The following is a 20,496-nucleotide window of genomic DNA, read 5'->3' on the forward strand; positions in this document are numbered from 1 at the left end:
ACCTTTATTCGCCTATGCAAAAATGACTGCCAAACAGCGACAGACTAATTTCATTATTAAAATTATTACTGCTTTCATTAAACATTCTAGGAAAAATAGTATAAGCACGTTAGAAAGTGCGCAAAAAAATTGTGAGAAGAAAAAGGGACCTTAAAAGAAGCAGTGATTTTTTCCCCTTAGCCTGCAAAACGTTAAACTTCACTTCAACTGTACGATCGTCTTAGCTGCGAAGTTTCCCCCAAAAAAGAAAACATATTCAAAAAAAAAAAAAAAAAGATGACTGGAAGTTCTTACATTTTAAGACGGAGACAATTAGGTTGGTAATTTATGAAATTTCAGATCATCAACCGCACGCGTTGTCGGAGCGATGAAAACAAAAACATGTCTCATTACTTCCGATTATCACGCATCTAATATTCCCTAAAATTCATCATTCGCGGGGAATAAAAAGCGAGCCATTTTCCCTAACGACTCGCGGCATCTCATTACGGGGCTCCATTTCCCCGTAACCACTCGATCGTCCGAGGCAGCCTGTAATTAAAACCGAGCCTGTAAAAGCGCATCCCCTTCCTGTCACGGCTGATGGGAGCGGCAGGTAGGCAATATGTTTTGCAGTAATTAACTGCGACCGTCACCCTTCATGTCGCACAGGTGCCGACGAACGTTTGATAAGAAAAGCGAGAGAAAAGAATTCTTGTGCTCCTTAGTAACTTGCTGCATTTACGGCCATGATACCGAACTTTTTTTTAAAACGAGTATATACTTGGTGGAAAAAAAGCTTTTAAAAACGCTTTAAAACTGATAAAGTTGAATCAATGAAAGCCTCGAAAGCTGATTTTTTTTGTAAAGTTTCAAAAGAAAAACATCCAGATCTATGCTTGCTTAAGTTCAGTCGTGAAATTATTTTGTTCAGTTTATCAAAAAAAAAAAACTTTACAATTAGTACTATAGTTCACTTTTGTTTTTTTTGGCACAGTCGACGTTTTCAGACCCAAAACCGTAGATTCGTTCATAGGTGTGGGGGACAGTTTTTCAGCATGCCCCCCCCTTTAAATGGTTTTCTGTCTCCGCCCCTGATTGATACAACAATTTGTTGCCTTTCTATGAGTTTTTAAAATGTGTTAAGGACTTTTCGGACATCCTGTGCAAATCAAATGAAACAGCATTTTGACTGGAACAGCATAGATTGGTTGAATCAAGTGAAGATAAACAATCTGACTTACCTGCCAAACTTATTAGCGACAATGCCTCCCGTGATGCCTCCAACCATGCCGCCGATGGCGAAGATGGAGACAGCTATCGAAAGGATGAGATCCCGCGTATCGTCCGACAAGATGTTGTCTGTTCGGGAGCGGTGCACCTCCGTTATGAAGTCCTTCAACACCTGAAACATTCGAACGACACAATGAGTATGGCGTCTCTTCAACAAACAAATTTTTACATATGAATAACAGTTTTACAAATGATTTTATTTGGCTAGGATACTCTGGGCTAAACTAAATTACTCGTGCAATTTCGCATCGTGAAGTCCAAGTGCCTTCATCTGGTGGAAAACAGCGCATTAGAGTTCTCAAGTGATAATGGTGATACCACGATTGTGGTGCCGCATGCAAGTATTGATACCGATTCCCAGGAAATGTATTATGTCAACAAAAATGGAGAAAAGCCGATACGCATCTCCATTAGAAACAAATATTTTAACCGAAGAAGTCAATAGGAAATTGTTCTAAGTTGACCATGTACTCAGGCCTGAATCTATGAATTTTCATTACCCGTGCAAAAAACAGTAAGTAAGTTAACAGAAGCAAACCTATTACACTAGATAGAAAAAAAAAAAAAAGTATCTGAACTGCTTACTCACTTTGCTGTAATAATCAGAGCTTTAGTTTGGATTTGTATATAAGGGCATGCACCCTTTATTAATGTTGTTTGCATCTTAATGTTTCAGCTCATATTATTAGCAGCGGTGCGTAGTCGGAGGTTTAAAAGTCTAAGAGTCGGAATCGGAGTCTCTCATTTTCCGTTAGACTTCGCAACTCTGCCAGTGCTTGCGGTGTCGGAGTTAGTCATTTTCCTTCCGGGAGAGACAGTCCTGATTATTAATACCACATTTTCTGTCTGACATTAACATACAGTATATCCCAATGATGGGAGCTTCATCAATTAATTGATGCGTGAAGGCAAGCGATCTTTGCAGGCAATTTTTTTTTTCGATAAAAGCAGGCGTGATTGCATTGGCATAAAAACACTAGTGAATTAAAACAAAAATGTTTTTCGACACGAAGTATTTTGAGAATGATCCTTACGTCAAACACATTCATAGCCATGCTTGTCACAAATGGGCTAATAAGTCATATTTAGTAAACGTAAAACATGTTTTTTAGTCTTTTCAACGAATAAAACTGAATGGTACTGTTTTTAGAAGTTCCTCTTCTTGCGCTTATCAAGAACTAAAATTCTTATTAACGAAATTTACAGGCATCCTAATAACCTAAGCTCCTGCTCGACGTAGAACCTAATTTACGTAGTTTATAAAAACACCACGTTGACCGAAGCAGTGCGCATATAAGCATCAGGTTCAAGTAGAGCACCAATAAACATCAGACTTCTTATAAATATTGGGTTGAAAAAGAAGTCTAATCAACACCGACTGACATAGAACTCCTATAGGCTCAAGTGTCGTTAGAGTTCTTATAAATGTCGGACAGACGAGCAGTTTTTATCAACAATGACTGACATAGAGCTCCTATACGCTCAAGACTGAAGTTAGAGTTCTTATAAATATCGGGCTGACGAAGAGCTTTATTTACACCGACTGACATAGAGCTCTGTTGAGCTTAAGACTGAGGATGGAAATCTTATAAAATTCGGGCTGCCGAAGAGCTTTTACCAACACCAACATACAGCTTCCATAAGCTCAAGACTGACGTAAAGCTCTTATAACCATAGACCGATGAGGAGCTTCAACAAAGAACGACTGACATAAATCAGCCAAGAGTAAAGACGGACGTAGGGCTTTTCTCAACAGCACGTTGACTGACTTTTGGACATATAGTTATTAAAGGAAAATCGAAATGTTATTTGTGTGTGTGTGTGTGTGAGAAGGGGGGGGGGAGTGATAGATATATCAAAAAATACTGCTGGTGTAAGTATGTTTTGAAAAACTATCAATTTACGAACTAAATATAAGGCAGTAAGAAGCTAAGGAACGCAAGTGAACTAGTTTCGATAAAATCGCGCGCGTGTTTAAAGTTCTGATTCTAGGTAGGCTTTCATTAATTCTGCTTCTAAATTATACTGTACAGAAGCGGCTACTAAGGCTACTAGTACTATTTCTTGCTCCAAAGCAGAGGTAAGATTCTCCTATCATTTGTTCTGGTTATCTTCAAATTTTTAATTTTGTCACTTACATCCCTTTGCTTCTCACTGTATCATACAATAATATAGCTCGTAGATCTACTCTGCATCTCGCTCCCCAAAAAGAAACAGCAACATTGCAGCATGATTACAATATTGGCAAAGTTATCGCTTGTTATTTATTTTATTTGTAACTTTCAGACACAATTAGCGACCATTAATTATACTTTAACATCAAAATATTTAAGACAATTAAAGGAGAAACAAAATGCCAGATTAGGGAAAAAGATGGTCATAAGTTTTTTCATTGCAAAAATCTAACATAATTAATTTGTGTGACACTTCACAGATTCAGACTATCGGTGTTTACTAGTCACTTTATTAAGCGATCGTCCCTATATCACTAATAGTCTTCTCTTCGTAAGCTTTCGCTGTAGTTATTCAACAATAGAGTTATTATATCTCACAGACTGAGACGAAAAATAAATGAATAGTAGTATGTAAAGGCACTATTTGTTGCATTTTTCATGTTTAAGAGATGAATGAGAAAATTGATTTCGAAAAACTTTTAACAAAGATGTTCGGCTTGTGTGTTGTAGGGCAAAAAGTGAACAAATTCAATTTCCTGTATCGTGAGTATTGGAAGATATTAAATTTTCATGGAAGACACGCTAAAAATAATGTTCACTCCGTCAACCTCATTCCAGAAAAAGAGAAAGAGAAAAAAAAAATCCCGTCATAAATACATTTGTTTTCCGCATCAATAACACGCAGCTTCGCCCGGTTTAGAAGTGAAAAATGAAAAAAAGAGATAAATCGCCAAAAAAGGTGCCTCTTCCCTCCCGCCGTCAGGTCATCGGTCATCCTCCGGGATGCGGAAGAGGAGGGATGCTACCGTAAATGATGAGGGAGGGATGAATCTTCCAGGTAAACCAGCTTCCTCCTCCCGTGGGCATCCCTAAAATCCTGCATGAACTCTGACATTTGAGGCGCCAGATGCGCCTGCGCGTCCGTTGTCATGGCAACACCGTGACGTCAATGCACTCCCCTCATTCGGTCGTTCCCGGTTTTATGGTAAAGATTTCGTTTCTGTTGCCACTTGGAAGTAATCTCCGTAAAAAGAAATCTCTCTTATGCAACTTTATTTTTACCTTTTTTCTAATTTCGCTGTTATTCTTCTCAGCCCCCTTCCCCCCATCTCTTTGTCCACGTGCACCTCCGCGCCGAAACCGGAACAAAATCGACTTCACCTCCATTTTTGGGACCGTGGACAAATCTGCGAATATGAAGTTTTTATTGCAATTTTGTAGTTCAACTTTTTTTTTTAAATTTCAAATATCTCAACAAAAAATTATGCATCCTCGAGGGGGGAAAAACTATATTAGTTGCTGAGCTTATTAAATTCCTCGAGAATTTTTCTGTCGCATTTTATTACACTGGGTTCGAACTCAATTCAAAATGCGTTAACAACAAAAAAAATTAAAAAATAAATAAGAAAAAAGCAATTAAAAGAATTTTAATAATAGAACACGGAAAGTAACATTAACAAAATACCAAGGGAAAAAATTAATTATCGGAAATTTTAACAATAGCTTAGAACAGCGTTTCTTAAACTGTGTTCCGCGGAATCCTAGGGTTCCACGCAAATCGATCAAGGGTTCATTGAAATTCGCACTTTCGTTTCTTAACGTTCAAATTAGTCGTTTTAAAAACCTATAACAAAAACTGCTTTTCGAAGTTAAAAAAATTTAAAAAAAAAGGAAGTAGAAGAATAAAGCAGGGTTCTAATCTCGGATCTGTAGCCACAATAATAATAATATTAAAGCACATTCTTAGTTAATAATCATCCAATTTTCATTGCAAATCTATCAGTATACCTGAATTGAAAAATGTAGTCATCAATACGTATCAGTACGAAAATGCAACAATTTAGTATTTTCTGTTGTGCTAATTCCAATGCAAGAAGTGATACTGGACAGAAAACATTTGGCCTTCTCTCTCTTTTTAAAAGACATATCACGACTGCATTGAAATCTGTGGTGACGCAATAAAGCCATGAGTGTCATAATTAATATAATTGAGCAGCGAATTAAAATAATGCCAAAAACTTTTCTAGGAGCTACTGGTGGTTTCAAAGATTTCATTTGTTGGCACTTGCTGCAAAAGAATATTATTTGATAAATCTAAGACAGCTGTTGACGAAGTCTCGCCAAAAAGCATTAACTTTCCAACAAACTAAATAACTAGCATACTAAAGTCAGATAGCTTCTCGAGAAAAGATAAAATCCCGAATTTTATAGCTTACAAACGATTTACGAGCACACAAATTTAAATTGTAAAGTAAATTTTTGACTAACATTGGCTGGCTAAAACTTCGTAGTTTAAGCGTCAATTTTTCAAAAATGAATGAACTAAGTAATCTTTTAGGGAAAACAAAACCCTGTTCATGCAAAAAGCTGCACTTTCAAGGGGGGGGGGAGGATAGAATTTTCGAAGTTTTGTTTTGATTCTTTTCAAGAAAAAAAAAACTGTATAAGAGAAATGGGATGAAAAAGAAGAGGCCTTTAAATAAAAAATACCGAACAATGGAAAGGTTTGAGTAAGAGTTTTATTTAGTATTTTCCAAGTATAGAGGGAAAAAAAATCTAAATGAATTGTGGATTAAAAAAAATATTGTTAATGTACAACCTCCGACTCAGATGAGTATAAGAATACGGAACTTGAAATCTGATTCATCATTGCAGGGGTGCAGTTAGGGAGAAATACCTCCCCCCAGTTTTTGAAATTAAATTATATTTACATTTGCAGTATGGTAATATATGCCAAAAATTTAAATAATACCGCTTCTGTAATACTGATTGGGTTTAAAAGATGAATACTCTCGATTGTCACAATGTGTTGGCACTTTATCATTTGCAACAAGTGGTTCAAAACTTAAGTCTTGAGAAAAATAAATACTGCAAAGGACTTAATGCTGAATCTGCCCGGCAATTTCCACTATCATTCACAAAGCATATTAAGAATACATGCAATAGTTAAAAAAAAAAATATCTGTGCTACTTATCTCTTTAAATTTTTAAGCTTGAAAAGTTTGCATGTATCTTTGAATTTTGCTTCAAAAACATTGAACCTTTTTTGTTAATCTTCGAAATTACATTTTGAAATGAAATCTGATTCATCATTGCAGGGGTGCAGTTAGGGAGAAATATCCCCCCCCCCAGTTTTTGAAATTAAATTATATTTACAGTATGGTAATATATGCCAACAATTTAAATTAAATACCGCTTCTGTAATACTGATTGGGAATTTTATACCAAAAAACCAAAACCAATAGCATATACCCAAATGGCAACAGTCCAAGAAGGCCAAAGTCCACTCTGCCCATCTCAATTTTTCAGACCGAAAGTCTTTGGGGTGAAAGGCAGGTGTTTAGGTTAGGTGGTCAGCTGAACGCGGAAACCCCAGTGTTTATTTGATCTCGACGATTAAACGCTAACATAAAGCTATGCTATAAAAAGTTAATAATATTTCGATTCTATTTTTTAACGGGGGATTTTCTTTAAACTGCTACTAAAGCTCGGGAAATTTGAAACAGTCTCAAAAAAGAACGGTTTTCCTGTATCTCTTTTACAAGATTATCCCAATTATTTTCGACTTGAATGGTCTAAAAAATGAATTGAAACGGCATTTCTCCCACCGGGAGAAGTCTTGCTTAGTCCAGTTATCTAGTGTGTGGTTGCAGGGCACAACTACCTGGAAAGATCCAGATATGTACTTAGATTTTACAGGGGGTTATTTGTAACCCAGAAAAAGGCACGTGAATACTTGCAAATTTTGTTCATTTATAACGTTGTTTAATTTACCTTTAATAAAAATATTTTAGTTTTTGAGCAATCATGATTGCTTATTGTTCTCACTTGACTGTTTTGATGTCCTATCATTTTATTTTCCCACCGCCACCCTCCGCACCATCACTGTCGACCGGGTCCTCACGATGCTGCTCCTCTAGCGAAAACCGTCTTCAGGTTGCGTCCATATCCTACACACACACGCACGCACGCACGCACGCACACATATATACACACAAACACATACACACACACAAACACATACACACACACAAACACATACACACAAATACATACAGACACCTACTTACACATGCACACACACACAAACACACACTCATACAAACAACTACCCACACATTTATAACTGCACACAGACACAAACACATATGCCTACACACATACATATACCCCGCCCCCCTCCCCACATACACACACATTCATACACACAACTACTCACACACTTATGCCTGCACACAGACACAAACACACATGCCTACACACATACACATACCCCTACACACAACACACGTACACCTACACACAACACACATACCCCCCCTCACACACAAACACACACGCCTACATACACACACTCATGATTGCGAAAAACATAACTTGAATGCAAGATGTCAAAATTCAAATTAATTTTTTAATTTTTTTTCCTTTCAATTTCTAGAATTTAACTCTTGTTTGAAATGTCATGCCCTAGTTTTCTCCGATGCGGACTATAGACCGAAGATGGCGGAACGAATAGTCCTGCTGCCAAATGGTAGTTACGTGCATCTTTTGAAATGTGGGAAATTCTATTCTCCAGACGCACAGTTGGCCACGTACGTTTCTTTCTTTATACACACTCCTTCGCATCGAGTGTTCGCCTGGCAGTTATTTCCGGTTATGTTTCGTCCTGTCCTTATCGAATTTCTGTGCCTGACGCACATTTGTAGATTATTTAAGGGATCTTCCAAACGTTTTGCGTTCAGCTCTACTTGGACGTCAAACCTTAGGCGAAATTACACTCGTTGCCACAAAAACAAGACATTTCTCAAAATCCTATTATAAATTCAGGATTACGAAACATAATAAGTATAAAATGAAGCTAGTTTTATGCTTTTAAAGACAGGTAACCCCAAGCACACCTCCATCGTAATTATGAAAAACAGGACTCTCCGTGAAATGAGCTTGAAGAGGACTAATGCCATACAACACGAAATTTTTATTTGCAAATAAAATTTTAGTCGATTTTTAACTGTGATGAAAATTACTTTTGTGTAGGAATAATAAAGTTTTTGTCATCACTGCAGAAAAATGTTTACAAATACATATAAGCCGTATAAAATATAGTGATAATTCTGCCAATTTTGTGTTTCCTATGAAATTGCTTTTCGCAAAAATCTGGTTGAATTCATTTTTTCGATTCCATCCATTTTACGTTTAATATCAGTTTTTTACTTCAATTTCCTTAATAAATATTCTTCTCAGTATACATTCTAGAAAAATATGAATAATTAGACTCTAATTAGAAAAATTTTGAAAATTCAATCACTGTCACCAAAATTTGTAACAACTATCGCCAAGTTCAATTTATTATACTGCTGTTCCGTATTTAGCAAGAGCATTCGTTTCCTAAAGGAAAAAAGGTCAGATAAAGATACAAAACAAAATTCCATCATCTTTCTTCTGAATGCTGTCCCCTAAAATTTTAAAATAAAAATAATAGTTACAGGTGAAACACAACCAGATAAAAGACTCGGCCACGTTTTGTTAAGTTTTCTTTTCAAAAAATACTCTTTATTAAACTATCACGCTCTATATAAAGGAATTCCCTCGTATATTTTCTTCTGCAAATGATCCCTAAGAAATGAATTAACTCAACCATTTATATATATATATATTTTGAAAGAGAATTTTCGCTGTGTATGAAACTTTAGTGTCGTGTGTCCAGGATTTCAAGGAGAGAGAGAGGGGCTTATGTTCTGTGAAATTTTCGCTACGTGAAAAAAAGAACTTCCCGTTTTGATATTTTGTGCTGGATAAATATTTTTCTCCTAAGCAAGATACCATTTCGTCTACTGTTTTTTTTCATTTAAGGATCATTTATTGAACTTAGCTTCAAATATAAAAAAAGATATATATATGTTTTGGAGGTACCAAATAATAACACCGAAAAAGTGAGGAAAAAATAAAGGAATATGAAAACAAATTTTTACAAACATAAAAAAAATAAGCGTTTGAGAAACGCATTTCCTCTTCTGGAAGGCAGCATAACATTGCCAAATTTTTGGCCGGCTGATTTTTTGATTTCATTGGTTTTAATGGCGCAAGAGCCATATTACACTATACTGCGCTAAACGATTGTTAGAAAATCCGAAAAGATGCCAAAAAAGGGTAAAATTACTTAAGGAGTGAAAATCATAAAACTTCTAGCACTTTTAAAAGTTTTGTCGAAATAAACGCATGAACGAAGTTTTAAATTTCAAATAACAAACCAATAAAATAAACTGGGAAATGATTTTGAGCTACAGAAAAACACATACACAATATCCATTGTTTCATTTTCGAATATTTCGAGTACAATTTCATTTCGCTGAAAAAAGTCAACCATTGAAAAATAATAGCTTCTAATCAGAAAGGTTTAACCCTTAAAACCTCTCCCTTGGACACAGCCTTCTGATGGAAATCATTTTCTTCATCCTTTTGGAAATCATTATTAGAATACCTGTATCATTCTGAGCCAGAGACTCGCTGAATCTTACTTCCCTTCTAATATTCTTCACATTTTTGTACATTGCTCTACGATTGACTCGAGTCGAGTATGTGAAAAGATGCGACTGATCCAATACTTTCACGCTAGAACTCTTTGATGTAATTCAGGCGAATGTTCTATTTGAAACGAGTTTATTGCATTCTTTGCCGGGGCGACATTCTTGAAGCCCGGCATGGGATGTCGGGAAATCAATTTCGATAGGATGTTTCAAATTTAGCCCTTTCTTACAAATCGACTACTTGTAATTGAGAAGTAACAGACATTGATGACTGGTTAAAATGTCAGTAATCCAACGTTATTAAGCACAAAACTTGCAAATGATTGCAGACACGTGTTTCGGTGTTACAAGGAACACCTTTTTCAATGCAAAGAAGTGTGAGCTTTTGGATGAAAAGTCATCCGAGAAAAGAGTTTGGCTTTTCTCGGATGACTTTTCATCCAAAAGCTCACACTTCTTTGCATTGAAAAAGGTGTTCCTTGTAACACCGAAACACGTGTCTGCAATCATTTGCAAGTTTTGTGCTTAATAACGTTGGATTACTGACATTTTAATTTTTCAGCACAAAGGTATTTATTCTTTATTGATGACTGGTATTGAATGCAATGGAGTAATATTCTTCGCTCTCGAAATATCAATTTTCAGCTTTGCAAACTTGATCCGAGACAAAAGCTTCAGGAAAGTACTCGAAGAAGGCGTTTTGTGTAAATCGAATATTTAAAACAGCAAGCTAGTGAAAGGAGCCTTGCGTGAGAATTCATCTATCAATATTTAATTTTGAATGTTTGTCAAGTTTGATGGGGAACAAAAATTGGTTGAAGTGTTTCAGTTATACTTAAATAACTCCTTACGGATCGTAAACAAATGATGTCACGCCTTGACGAGATAGGGGGGGGGGGAGGGCTCATGAAATTCAAGTGTTTAACACGGAGGAGGGAGTTTGTATCAAGAAGTGTGAAGCGTGATTGGTAAGTTCTATTAGAGTTTATGGCGCAAGAACCTTGACAGGCTATACTGCAGAAAAAAGTGCCGGTAAAGATGAACTAGTGTAACGAGGGGAGGATATAAAACTTCTAAAATTTTGAAAAAATTTGCCGATATAAACAAATTTACGAAGTATATGAAATACACCGTCAGCTCAGTCATTCCAGCCGAGGACAGCAGTTTCGTGCTTATTAGCACTCATCAGCCCGGCTTAGGAGTTGACTGAGCTGGAGGTGGAAAATCTCTTAAGGAAGCCAAGAATGCCAAACAAACTGGTAGCTAATATGGAACTAGCACAGACCAGACGAGTGACCGAAACAATGGTTCGGTTCAACTCGAAGATAATTTACTGAAAATACCTGCCTTGCCTTCAATCTTCGAGTTGAACCGAACCATTGTTTCGGTCACTCGTCTTGTCTGTGCTACTTCCATATTAGCTACCAGATTGTTTGGCACTTTTGGCTTCCTTAAGAGACCTCCAGCTCAGTCAATTCCTAAGCCGGGCTGATGAGTGCTAATAAGCATGAAACTGCAGTCCTCGGCTGGAATGACTGAGCTGGCGGTGTATTTCATGTATTTCTGCCTTAGTCCTGGCTATAGGGCGGTAATTTACTGAAAAAAACTAAAAAATTTACGAAGTTTTAATTTTTAATAACAAACCAAAATAATAGACTGAAAAATAATTTTAAGTAACGTAAAAAACATGAATGACAGAACAAGGACGTAAGGACTGGCACTAAATTAAAGAGAAAAACCAAATCTCCTGAAAAAAAGGGTAACAATTTGGAATGAGGCGTGTCCCCTAGTAGTTCTTTCAAAGATTGATAAAACTGATTGAAGAATTTGAAATGATGATGTACATTGGACAATTGCAAAGGATATGCTACACTGTCTGACATTACACGTGTTGCATATTGGAGTTGGTTCACGTGAAAAAAGATGTTCATATGTAAATTGGTGGACAAGTACAAGGTCGGGCTATTATAACTTGTGCTTTTCTGGTGATCTTCGATGAATTGAAACCTTTCGCTGACGACTGGATGGCGTGCAATTCAATATAGCGTGACATAAGACAGGGGAAGGGGTGAGGTAAAGTGTGACACTTTGTGACAAAAGCCAGAAGAGGTCAAATACGTAGAAAAAAAGTGTGACATCATTTATAGACAGCCCGTTAGTTGTATTTATATGTCAACATCTACCGAGGGAATGCGTTTTTTTAAGGGACAATTTTTAATTCAGCAGTAAATGTTCACAGCAAATATTTAGGGGTTTTACTTCAGTCAAAGTACTACTTTTACTCACTAAAGTTGATAGAATGAGCAAAATAAAATAAAACATGGACCCAGAAAATACTTTCATTTTCCCAACAGTAATTTTTTAATTAATTTTTTAAAATGTCCAATTTTCCAAACAAGGCGTGGTCTTTATGACGTCAACAAATGTTTCCAGGTTATGATAATTCAGAAGCGAATTAAATATTGCGCTGTACGCTTAGTATCAACCATATCGTTGGCACTACATATGAGTAAAGAAGCGGATTAAATATTACGCTCTGCGGTAATGGCAACAGTGAATGGCAGTTCATCATTTGCGATGTCATACGCAGAAGCGTAAAAAATGTAATTGAGAGTCTGTGCATCGATTTAAATATTTTTTTTTAAGATAGCGAACTTTGTCAAGTTATTTAAAAATGGTTAAATCCTATGTTTTCAAGCATGCTCTTTCAGAAAAAAATACCTTAAATTTCGGAAACGACCCCATTATGAACAAAACTCAAATAAAAAAGATTAACTAACACTAGCAAAAGATTTCGTGAGAAATTTTTTTTACCCAAAATCTATCTCGAGATCTCTCTTAAATGAGTACCTGTTTATTTCATCAATTTTCCACACTAAGAACAAAAATTAGTCAAAGTGCATCTTAATTATTAAATAACATCAGATTTTCACACTTTTCTGTCTTAAAATCTCTCAGAAGAGTTTACCTTACATTAAAATTTCTTTGAAGAATCATTTTTCAGTATTTAATATTTGAAGAATTTAATTACATGCAAAACTTAATTTAACCATTAAACTAAAAACAATAAGATGTTAGTTCGTTTATATAAGTCAACATTTACATTAAAAAGCAGAGAAAATATCCACGACTATGTTTAATGCCAACGTCTTACTGCCATTAATGTCAACCAAATATAACAAAATGGGGAACTACTATGCAACAAATCTCAAAGTGTAAATTTACACTTAGCTTGTTTCATGGATTAATCAAATATTTTTCTGCAAGTCAATAAAACTATCAAATATTTGTCAAATAAATGATGAGAAGCAGCGTAAAGTAGCGAAAGTAATGTGAACGAGTGACATTAAGTGGTAGACATTCGCTGGTGACATTAAATGGGAACGTGTAAAATTAAGTGTTACATGAAATAGCTCAACAACAAAGATAAAATGAGTCATTAATTAAATGAGAAAATTAGATGAAATTAGCTGATTCCTGAGGTTAGTTAAAGCGGTAAAGATAAGAGATTTTGATAAAGTATAAAATTAGCTGGCTGATTATTTGCAAACGCTAGTCCAACTCATCTAATAGATTACAAAAGGTTCATACAGACCCAAACGAGTTACAATTAACTTTTGAATTTTTTTTTTCAATAAATTTTATTTATTTATTTATACAGAAGCTAAACAGCTTCACATACATAGCGAACTGTGTGTCATGCTCCTGGACAAAGATTTACAACACAAAAGGAAATAAAACTCAGGGCACTTGTGAGAATCGAACCCACGACCTCCGGCTCAGAAAACAAAGCTTCAGCTACCCAGAGCTTTGTTTTATTTTTACATACTTATTATATACATACTTTTTATGTTATAGTATATTCTTTTTATTTTTATATTGCTTTAATTATACTTGCTCTGTGTCGGGTGAGTTGATAGGTTTGCGAGGAATAAGCTTTTTAATCGTTGCCAAAACAAAGATATAACAATAGCAGTTTTTAAGTTAATCGCTACTAAAAAATAACAGAAGTTAACAATTGGCAATAGAGTGTTCAAGTCTGAACTCATAAGGCAATGCCATGGTAACAGATATATTACTTGCTGCACAAACCCCAATATGTTAGATTTTTGTTTCACAGCATGAACGTTGCGAAGAACATGTATTCCAGTTTTAAAATTTTGAAGCTTCCCATAAACAATGAAAAATACTATTTGTTTTTTCTCACCAGGGACTCACACGTATATTGTAATAATGAGGTTTTTTTTAAATAGATAGCAATGAAAAGCGCATATTCAGACACGTTTTTGACGCATAAACTATTTGCTCTCGTGATCTCGTTATAGAGATAGAAGGCTTCAAAAGTCTTTAAATTTACGAAATTTCGCCAAATTTAATGACTTGAAGAACCACGGAGTTTTACCGCTTGCAAAGCGTGTGAAAGGTGCCTTCCATTTCTCGCCGAAAATCGCCAAATTTGGTGCTTTTCTTAAAATTTTGGCATACTTTTAGACCTCATATTTCGACAACAGGGACACGAGGGCAAATAATTTATGCTCCCAAAAAACGTGCTTTAACATGCACTTTCAATTGCAACTCATTTAGATTTTTTTTTATCATACACTATCGTATGGCTTCCTGGTCAGTAACGGACAAATCTCAGAAGATTCTAGGTTAAAAAACATTATTCAAACAATGTTTCTGGAAGCCTTAAAAATTTAATTGCACCTTGTAGACGTAGAGCCTATGTTCTCTATACAGTTCGCGATATGAAACAAGAATCTAACCTTTTTTAGCAATCACGAACGTTTTTGTCGGATGTCTTTTCACCCACAAGCTCATTTCTTTTGCATTGAAAAGGGCGTTCCGAAACACGCGTCTGCAGTAATCTGCAATTTGTGCTATTTGACGTTGTTATTTCTTATTTTACTTTTCATGCAAAAAAAGTATTTATTTAGTTAATCACAAATTGCTTATTATTCCCACTTGACCTAAGTTGATGCTGTATTGATTTTTCTAACTGGCATGACGACAAAAATTAGCGGAATTAAAAAGCGAAATCGGTGGGGATTATGACAGAGAAAATAACTTAAGAAATAGTCTTTAAAAACCTCCTAATTCAAAACGAGGCTGAAAACTTGTAACATTTATGTGACTGGCAATAGAACTTTTACCTGTTGAGGCGCGTTGATGACACCGGTGTTGTAGCCAAATTGTACCATACCGAGGACGGCAGCAAAGATGGCGAAGATCAAACTGCATGTCAGACCCTGAAAAAGAACAAGAGAGTGTTAGGTAGTCCCTCGAAAGTATTAACATTGGTTTGCCGCTAAAAGCAGATCACATAATTCAAGCATCGTATTGCTCGTATCGCAGGTATTAGCTAACACTGGCATTAGACAACCTGAGGAAAGTATTTATTTGTTTATTTATTCAGTTTTGTTTGATTGTCCTGACTGTCTCTCATCAGTATTTTAGACCCCTGAAGAGTTCGATCGAAGCTAAAGTTGCAACACGTCCGCCCCCTTGGGGCTAAACGCTGGTTTCTTTCTATCTCTGCCTATAGGGAAATAGCGTGTTTTGCTTCTTGATTGTGGTTTCTTATTAACTCCATGTTCTCCACAATCAAGAAGCACTACAATCAAGAAGCAAAACACGCTACTTGATCATAGCAGAGGTAGAAAGAAACCAGCGTTTAGCCCCAAGAGGGCGGACGTGTCGCTACTTAAGCTCTCTGGAAGTTACGGTTGCAAGGCAAATGGTGGCGAGGTATTGGAATTTGGAAATGTTTTGCCGCTCAAAATAACTTAACTGAACCAAAACGATCAAGGAAGGATGTAAACTACCTGTCACGTGACAATGAAGAAAGTCATCGTCCAAGAGGTTTTCTCGTGCTTCTAAAAGAAATTTACTGTCGCTCTATCTACTAGAATACTTTCTCTTAGGTTCTGCTGATCTCTATTAATGTTTAAAATTATTTATAGAAAAAATAATTTAGTCGTGAAACGAGGTTCAGTTTCAGTTAGCAATAAATACTTTTAAATCGTTTTTTGTCACATAAAACCCTTTTTGTCCTAGCGTTTTCGGCAAAAGCATACGTGCTGTTTAATGGTATGGTATTTAGAATTTGAATTTAACGACTTTTCACTTGATAAAAAATTTTTCGCTACAGGTCAGTGAAGATGGTCATTATGAAATCATCACACTTGCATTTGGAGCAGTGTATTGAACAGTCAACTACTCTAATATTGGTATGTATCAAAGTGAAAACTACCATAAACAACACAGAGCGACGAATAATATTCTTTTATTAGAGAAAACTTTTTTACTATTCATTTTAATGTACGTCTCGATAAGATCCGTGCTTTCTTTTTCTACTTTACATGTTTTTTACTTTTTATTTATCTTGATTAGGAAAGATTTATGCGTGTCAAGTCTGAAAGTGTTTACACTTGTGATTATTATTATTACTCTTATTATATATAAAAATAATAATGATATTATTATCCCGGGAGTCAATTTTTAAGCAGTCTGCGACGCAGATTAAAAACCTAAAAAAAAAGGCTTTAAAACAAACCGTTGTCTAAATCATAAAGTGTAAAAATGCTTTCAGATAAAATTCTAAACTTTAAAACCACAAATACATGCCACATGTGGATTTTATCTCAGATCCCAGGAAATACAGTACAAATCTTCGTTCGTAGAAATGTAAGATTTTTTTCTTTCCAAAAGTTTAAATTTTTTTCGCCTCGGCTAAGAAACTATCTGCAATCTATTTCAAGAATCTGCGGCGCAACGTCGCACTGTTTTGACTCAAGATTGTTATTATTATTACTATTATTTTTGTTTTGCATTTAAATCATAATTTGATCACACGGGTGAGTACATGTAATGCAACGGGGAACCCCCCACCCCCCTCTCAGCAAAATAAACAAATCCACTATACATATAATCATTCAGCTTACTTAATATTCAAACTGCATATTCAATTTCAGAAAGAGGTTTGCTCAAGAGCACAGTTTCAATCAAAACAGTGAATTCATTAGTCCAAGAGAGCGTAATTCCTTAAAAACAATCCTTTGTAATTGAAGGAAATGTTGTTAAGCATTTTGAAAATAGTTTTAAAAAGCGCAAGAGCATATTTTAATCAAGAAAAACCGATTCCTTTTACTTTTAAAATTTCTCGTGCCAAACTTTTCTCATCACATTGGATATTCTCCAATTAATTACATTCAACAACTAAAAAGAATGCAAAAATTCTTTCCCGAGAAACATCCAGGGGGCGCACTAATTTCAAAAACGGACGCAAAATTCCTGAGCTATTAACGAGAACGACGATCAATTTCCTCCTCGTATTGAAAGAAATACAAGTTTTGGGGAAGATTCAAATAATTAAACCCGAAGTCATTACATAAAAGCTTCAGACGAAAAGGGAAAATCTTTTTCGCCGGGGATGTAGTAATGAAGGCTTAATTCTCTCAAGTATAGCTGCAGATGAGAATGACAGCAGAAATAAAATACTTATTTATTCTCCAGGCAAAAAGTGTCCAACTGAAGTGAAATTAAAGAATAATTACTCGACTTTTTGCAATGAAATATTTAGTACTCTTTTACACGATGCATTCTCCACTGTTCTTTCTTTCTTCTTTCAATCAAAATAAACGATCGTGTTTTATGTGATACTTGCTCGCTGGATGGAATGGGAATTGGATTCTAAAATTGCAGGTCATCGTCACCAAAATATCTTGATATTATTAATTACTTTTTAAAAAGTAAATTAAACTTTCTGGTGATCGTGAATGTTGCATTGTCTTCTTTGGAACCCAGTTACAGTCACTGTTCTCGGAATGGGTAATTTTAAATGAACGTGATATCATATTCTTCAGAATTTATGTCAATACTATATGCATGCAGTAACAAGTTCACAAAAACTAAAATTAGCAGCAAAAAAAGAAAAGAAAAGAAAATTAATTTGAATTTTGACATCTGGAATTCAAATTATGGTTTTTGCAATTACGAGTGCGTGTGTGTGCTGATGTGTGTATGTGTGCATGTAGGTGTGTGTGAATATGTGTGATGGTGTGTGTAGGTGTATGTGTGTGTGTCGTTGTGTAAGTATGCGCATGTATGTTGGATGTGGACGCAACCTGGAGACTTTGCTCGCTAGAGGAGCAGAATCGGGAGGGGCCGGTCGACGGTGGTGCTGCAGAGAGAGGCGGTGGAAAAATAAAATCACAGGAATTCAAAACAGTCAAATGAGACTAATAAGCAATGTGATTGCCCAAAAAAAAGGAAAAGGATAGAAATAGCGTTTTTAGTACAATCAAACGGAATAAGTATCGGTTTAATTTTACGGAATAAGTATCGGTTTTTTACAGAAAGCATGCATTTTGCAACAATGCATTATATGTGCATGTTTGAAACCTTAATTGTTTTAATTGGCGACACAGTATTTTGTCAATCTAACGATACAATCATTGAGCTATAACACAAATGTCACATTCTATTTACGTCCTTATGCAGTTCAAAATTTTTTCTGGAGTAAAGAATATTAGTACTATAAATATATTTAAATGCATTAAATATGTAGTAATATATTCATTCCAAGTTAGCAAAGAATGTCTAAGTAAAATACATATCTTAAATAAAAAAATAAATTAAAATGTGAGGGTAACACACACACACATATACAAGAATCTCATTAAATAAGTAAAGAACAAATGAATAAAATCTCGAAAAAGTTTGCGGAAGCATCAAAAAAGAAAAATTACTCTAAAATCAAAAACCTATCAGAGTTTTTACGAAATTCGGAAGCAAAAATAATACAAATACAGAACATTATTTTCTCCGCAATAATCGATACGGTATACAGTCTTTCAGAATTTGAAAAGAATTCGTGGCTAAAAAATAAAATTCGAAAAATCAAATGCTAAAAATACCAGACGATTCTCATCGGTCTCCCGATAAACCATAGAAGTCCTACATAAACATGGAGCTGTCAATACTTTGACCGCAATAAGAAAAGAGCAGACACAAAAGAAAATATAAAAAAGAAAAAGAAAAGAAAGAGAACACAAAGAGAAGAAAGATTTGCGCAAAAGAGACTTTCGTCAAACGATCAAAAAACCAGACAAAAGAAATTCTGATGGCAAATGCCATTCTAGACATTCTCATTCCGATAAAATGTAAAGGAAACGAATTCTGTTCATCAGAAATGTGTATAAACTTTTTAGAATATGGATTTGAATGTTCAGATAGAAATTACTATGTGGCATTTTTTTTTCTGCAGATAATTAAGAAACAAAACTTAGTTTGAAACTACTATCAAAAGACAAAGTACTCGGCAGATAAGACTCATATAATAATACTTTATAGTTTGTACTTTCAGAGCTGACATTTTGTCGGCTGAGTACTACAACTACGTAATGGGGTTGTTACCTTCAGTCAAAAGTACTACATTTAGTCACTGATTGAATAGTTGATCACTGTTGATAGAATAAGCAAAAAAAAGAAAAAAAAGGGGGGGGGGCGAGGAAAATCTTTTATCTTCAAAACGTTTAATTTTTAATTAATTTTTCAAAATATCCGAGTTTTCAAATAAGTCATGGTTTTTATGACGTCACAAGTGATCTACTTTGGAGAGCAGTTCACTGACGCGCTGAATATTTACGCTTGCTGCCTACCGCGTTTCCAGGGTATGATAATACAGAAGCGAATTAAATATGACGCTCTACGCTTGCTATCAACTATATCGTTGCCAATACATGTGAGTAAAGAAGCGAATTAAATATTGTGCTCTGCGCTAATGGCATCAGTGAATGGCATTTCATCACTTGTGATGTCATGTGCAGAAGCGTAAAAATAGGAAATTGAATCTGCGCACCGATTAAAGTAATTTTTTTTTTTCAAAATATTAAACTTTGTCAAACTACAGTCGGCTTTCTGTTTAACGACGATCCATTTAACGGCTTTCTCTATTTAAAGGCAACTTTTCACGGTCCCGGATGCTCTGCTGCAGTTTTAAAAGCATTCTCTTTAAAGACGCATTCTACTTAAGGACGATTTTTCGTGGTCCCTTTAATTTCGTTAAATAGAGAGCCATCTGTATTTAAAAAATGGTCAAATCTGATGTTTTTAAACATGCTCTTTCAAAAAAAAAAAAAAAAAAAACTTTTAAAATTTCGGAAACGACCCCATTGCGAAGTTGGAAAAAGAAGAATGTTTCACTTTTGTTGAAATGTTTTGTTCCAAAGAAGACATAAACACTTCTGATTAAATAAAGTTTAGAAATGGTAATTTAATAACATTTAAATCCACCCTTTACGTTTCCCAGAAATCGCGGGAAAACATTAATTTGTTGAGTTTTCCTGGAAATAGTAACGAAAAAAAAATGAATTGCAGTTATCAACCTGTAGCATTCACAACCTCGATTTGTAGTTTCCAAATTTATCACGGCCACTTTTAGTGCACGTAGTTTTAAAAGAAGTCAACTTTTCGGTTGCAGGAATGAAAAAATCGTCTGCGAGAGCTTATTGAACTGAAACTTT

The 20,496-nt window shown here is 35.2% G+C and overlaps 1 protein-coding gene across 1 annotated transcript in view; it reads right to left on the bottom strand.

Moving 5' to 3' along the window:
- Window positions 1-20,496, bottom strand: part of LOC129230665 (glucose transporter type 1-like) — a 290,489-nt gene that overhangs the window by 147,706 nt on the left and 122,287 nt on the right. Inside the window, exons 3-4 of the mRNA XM_054865080.1 lie at window positions 15,124-15,219; window positions 1,224-1,384 (exon numbers count right to left, since the gene is read on the bottom strand). Coding sequence (XP_054721055.1) covers window positions 1,224-1,384; window positions 15,124-15,219 — 257 coding nt within the window. The remainder of the gene's footprint in view (window positions 1-1,223; window positions 1,385-15,123; window positions 15,220-20,496) is intronic.

This window comes from Uloborus diversus, chromosome 9 (assembly GCF_026930045.1).
Source record: "Uloborus diversus isolate 005 chromosome 9, Udiv.v.3.1, whole genome shotgun sequence".
Lineage (NCBI taxonomy): Eukaryota > Metazoa > Arthropoda > Arachnida > Araneae > Uloboridae > Uloborus > Uloborus diversus.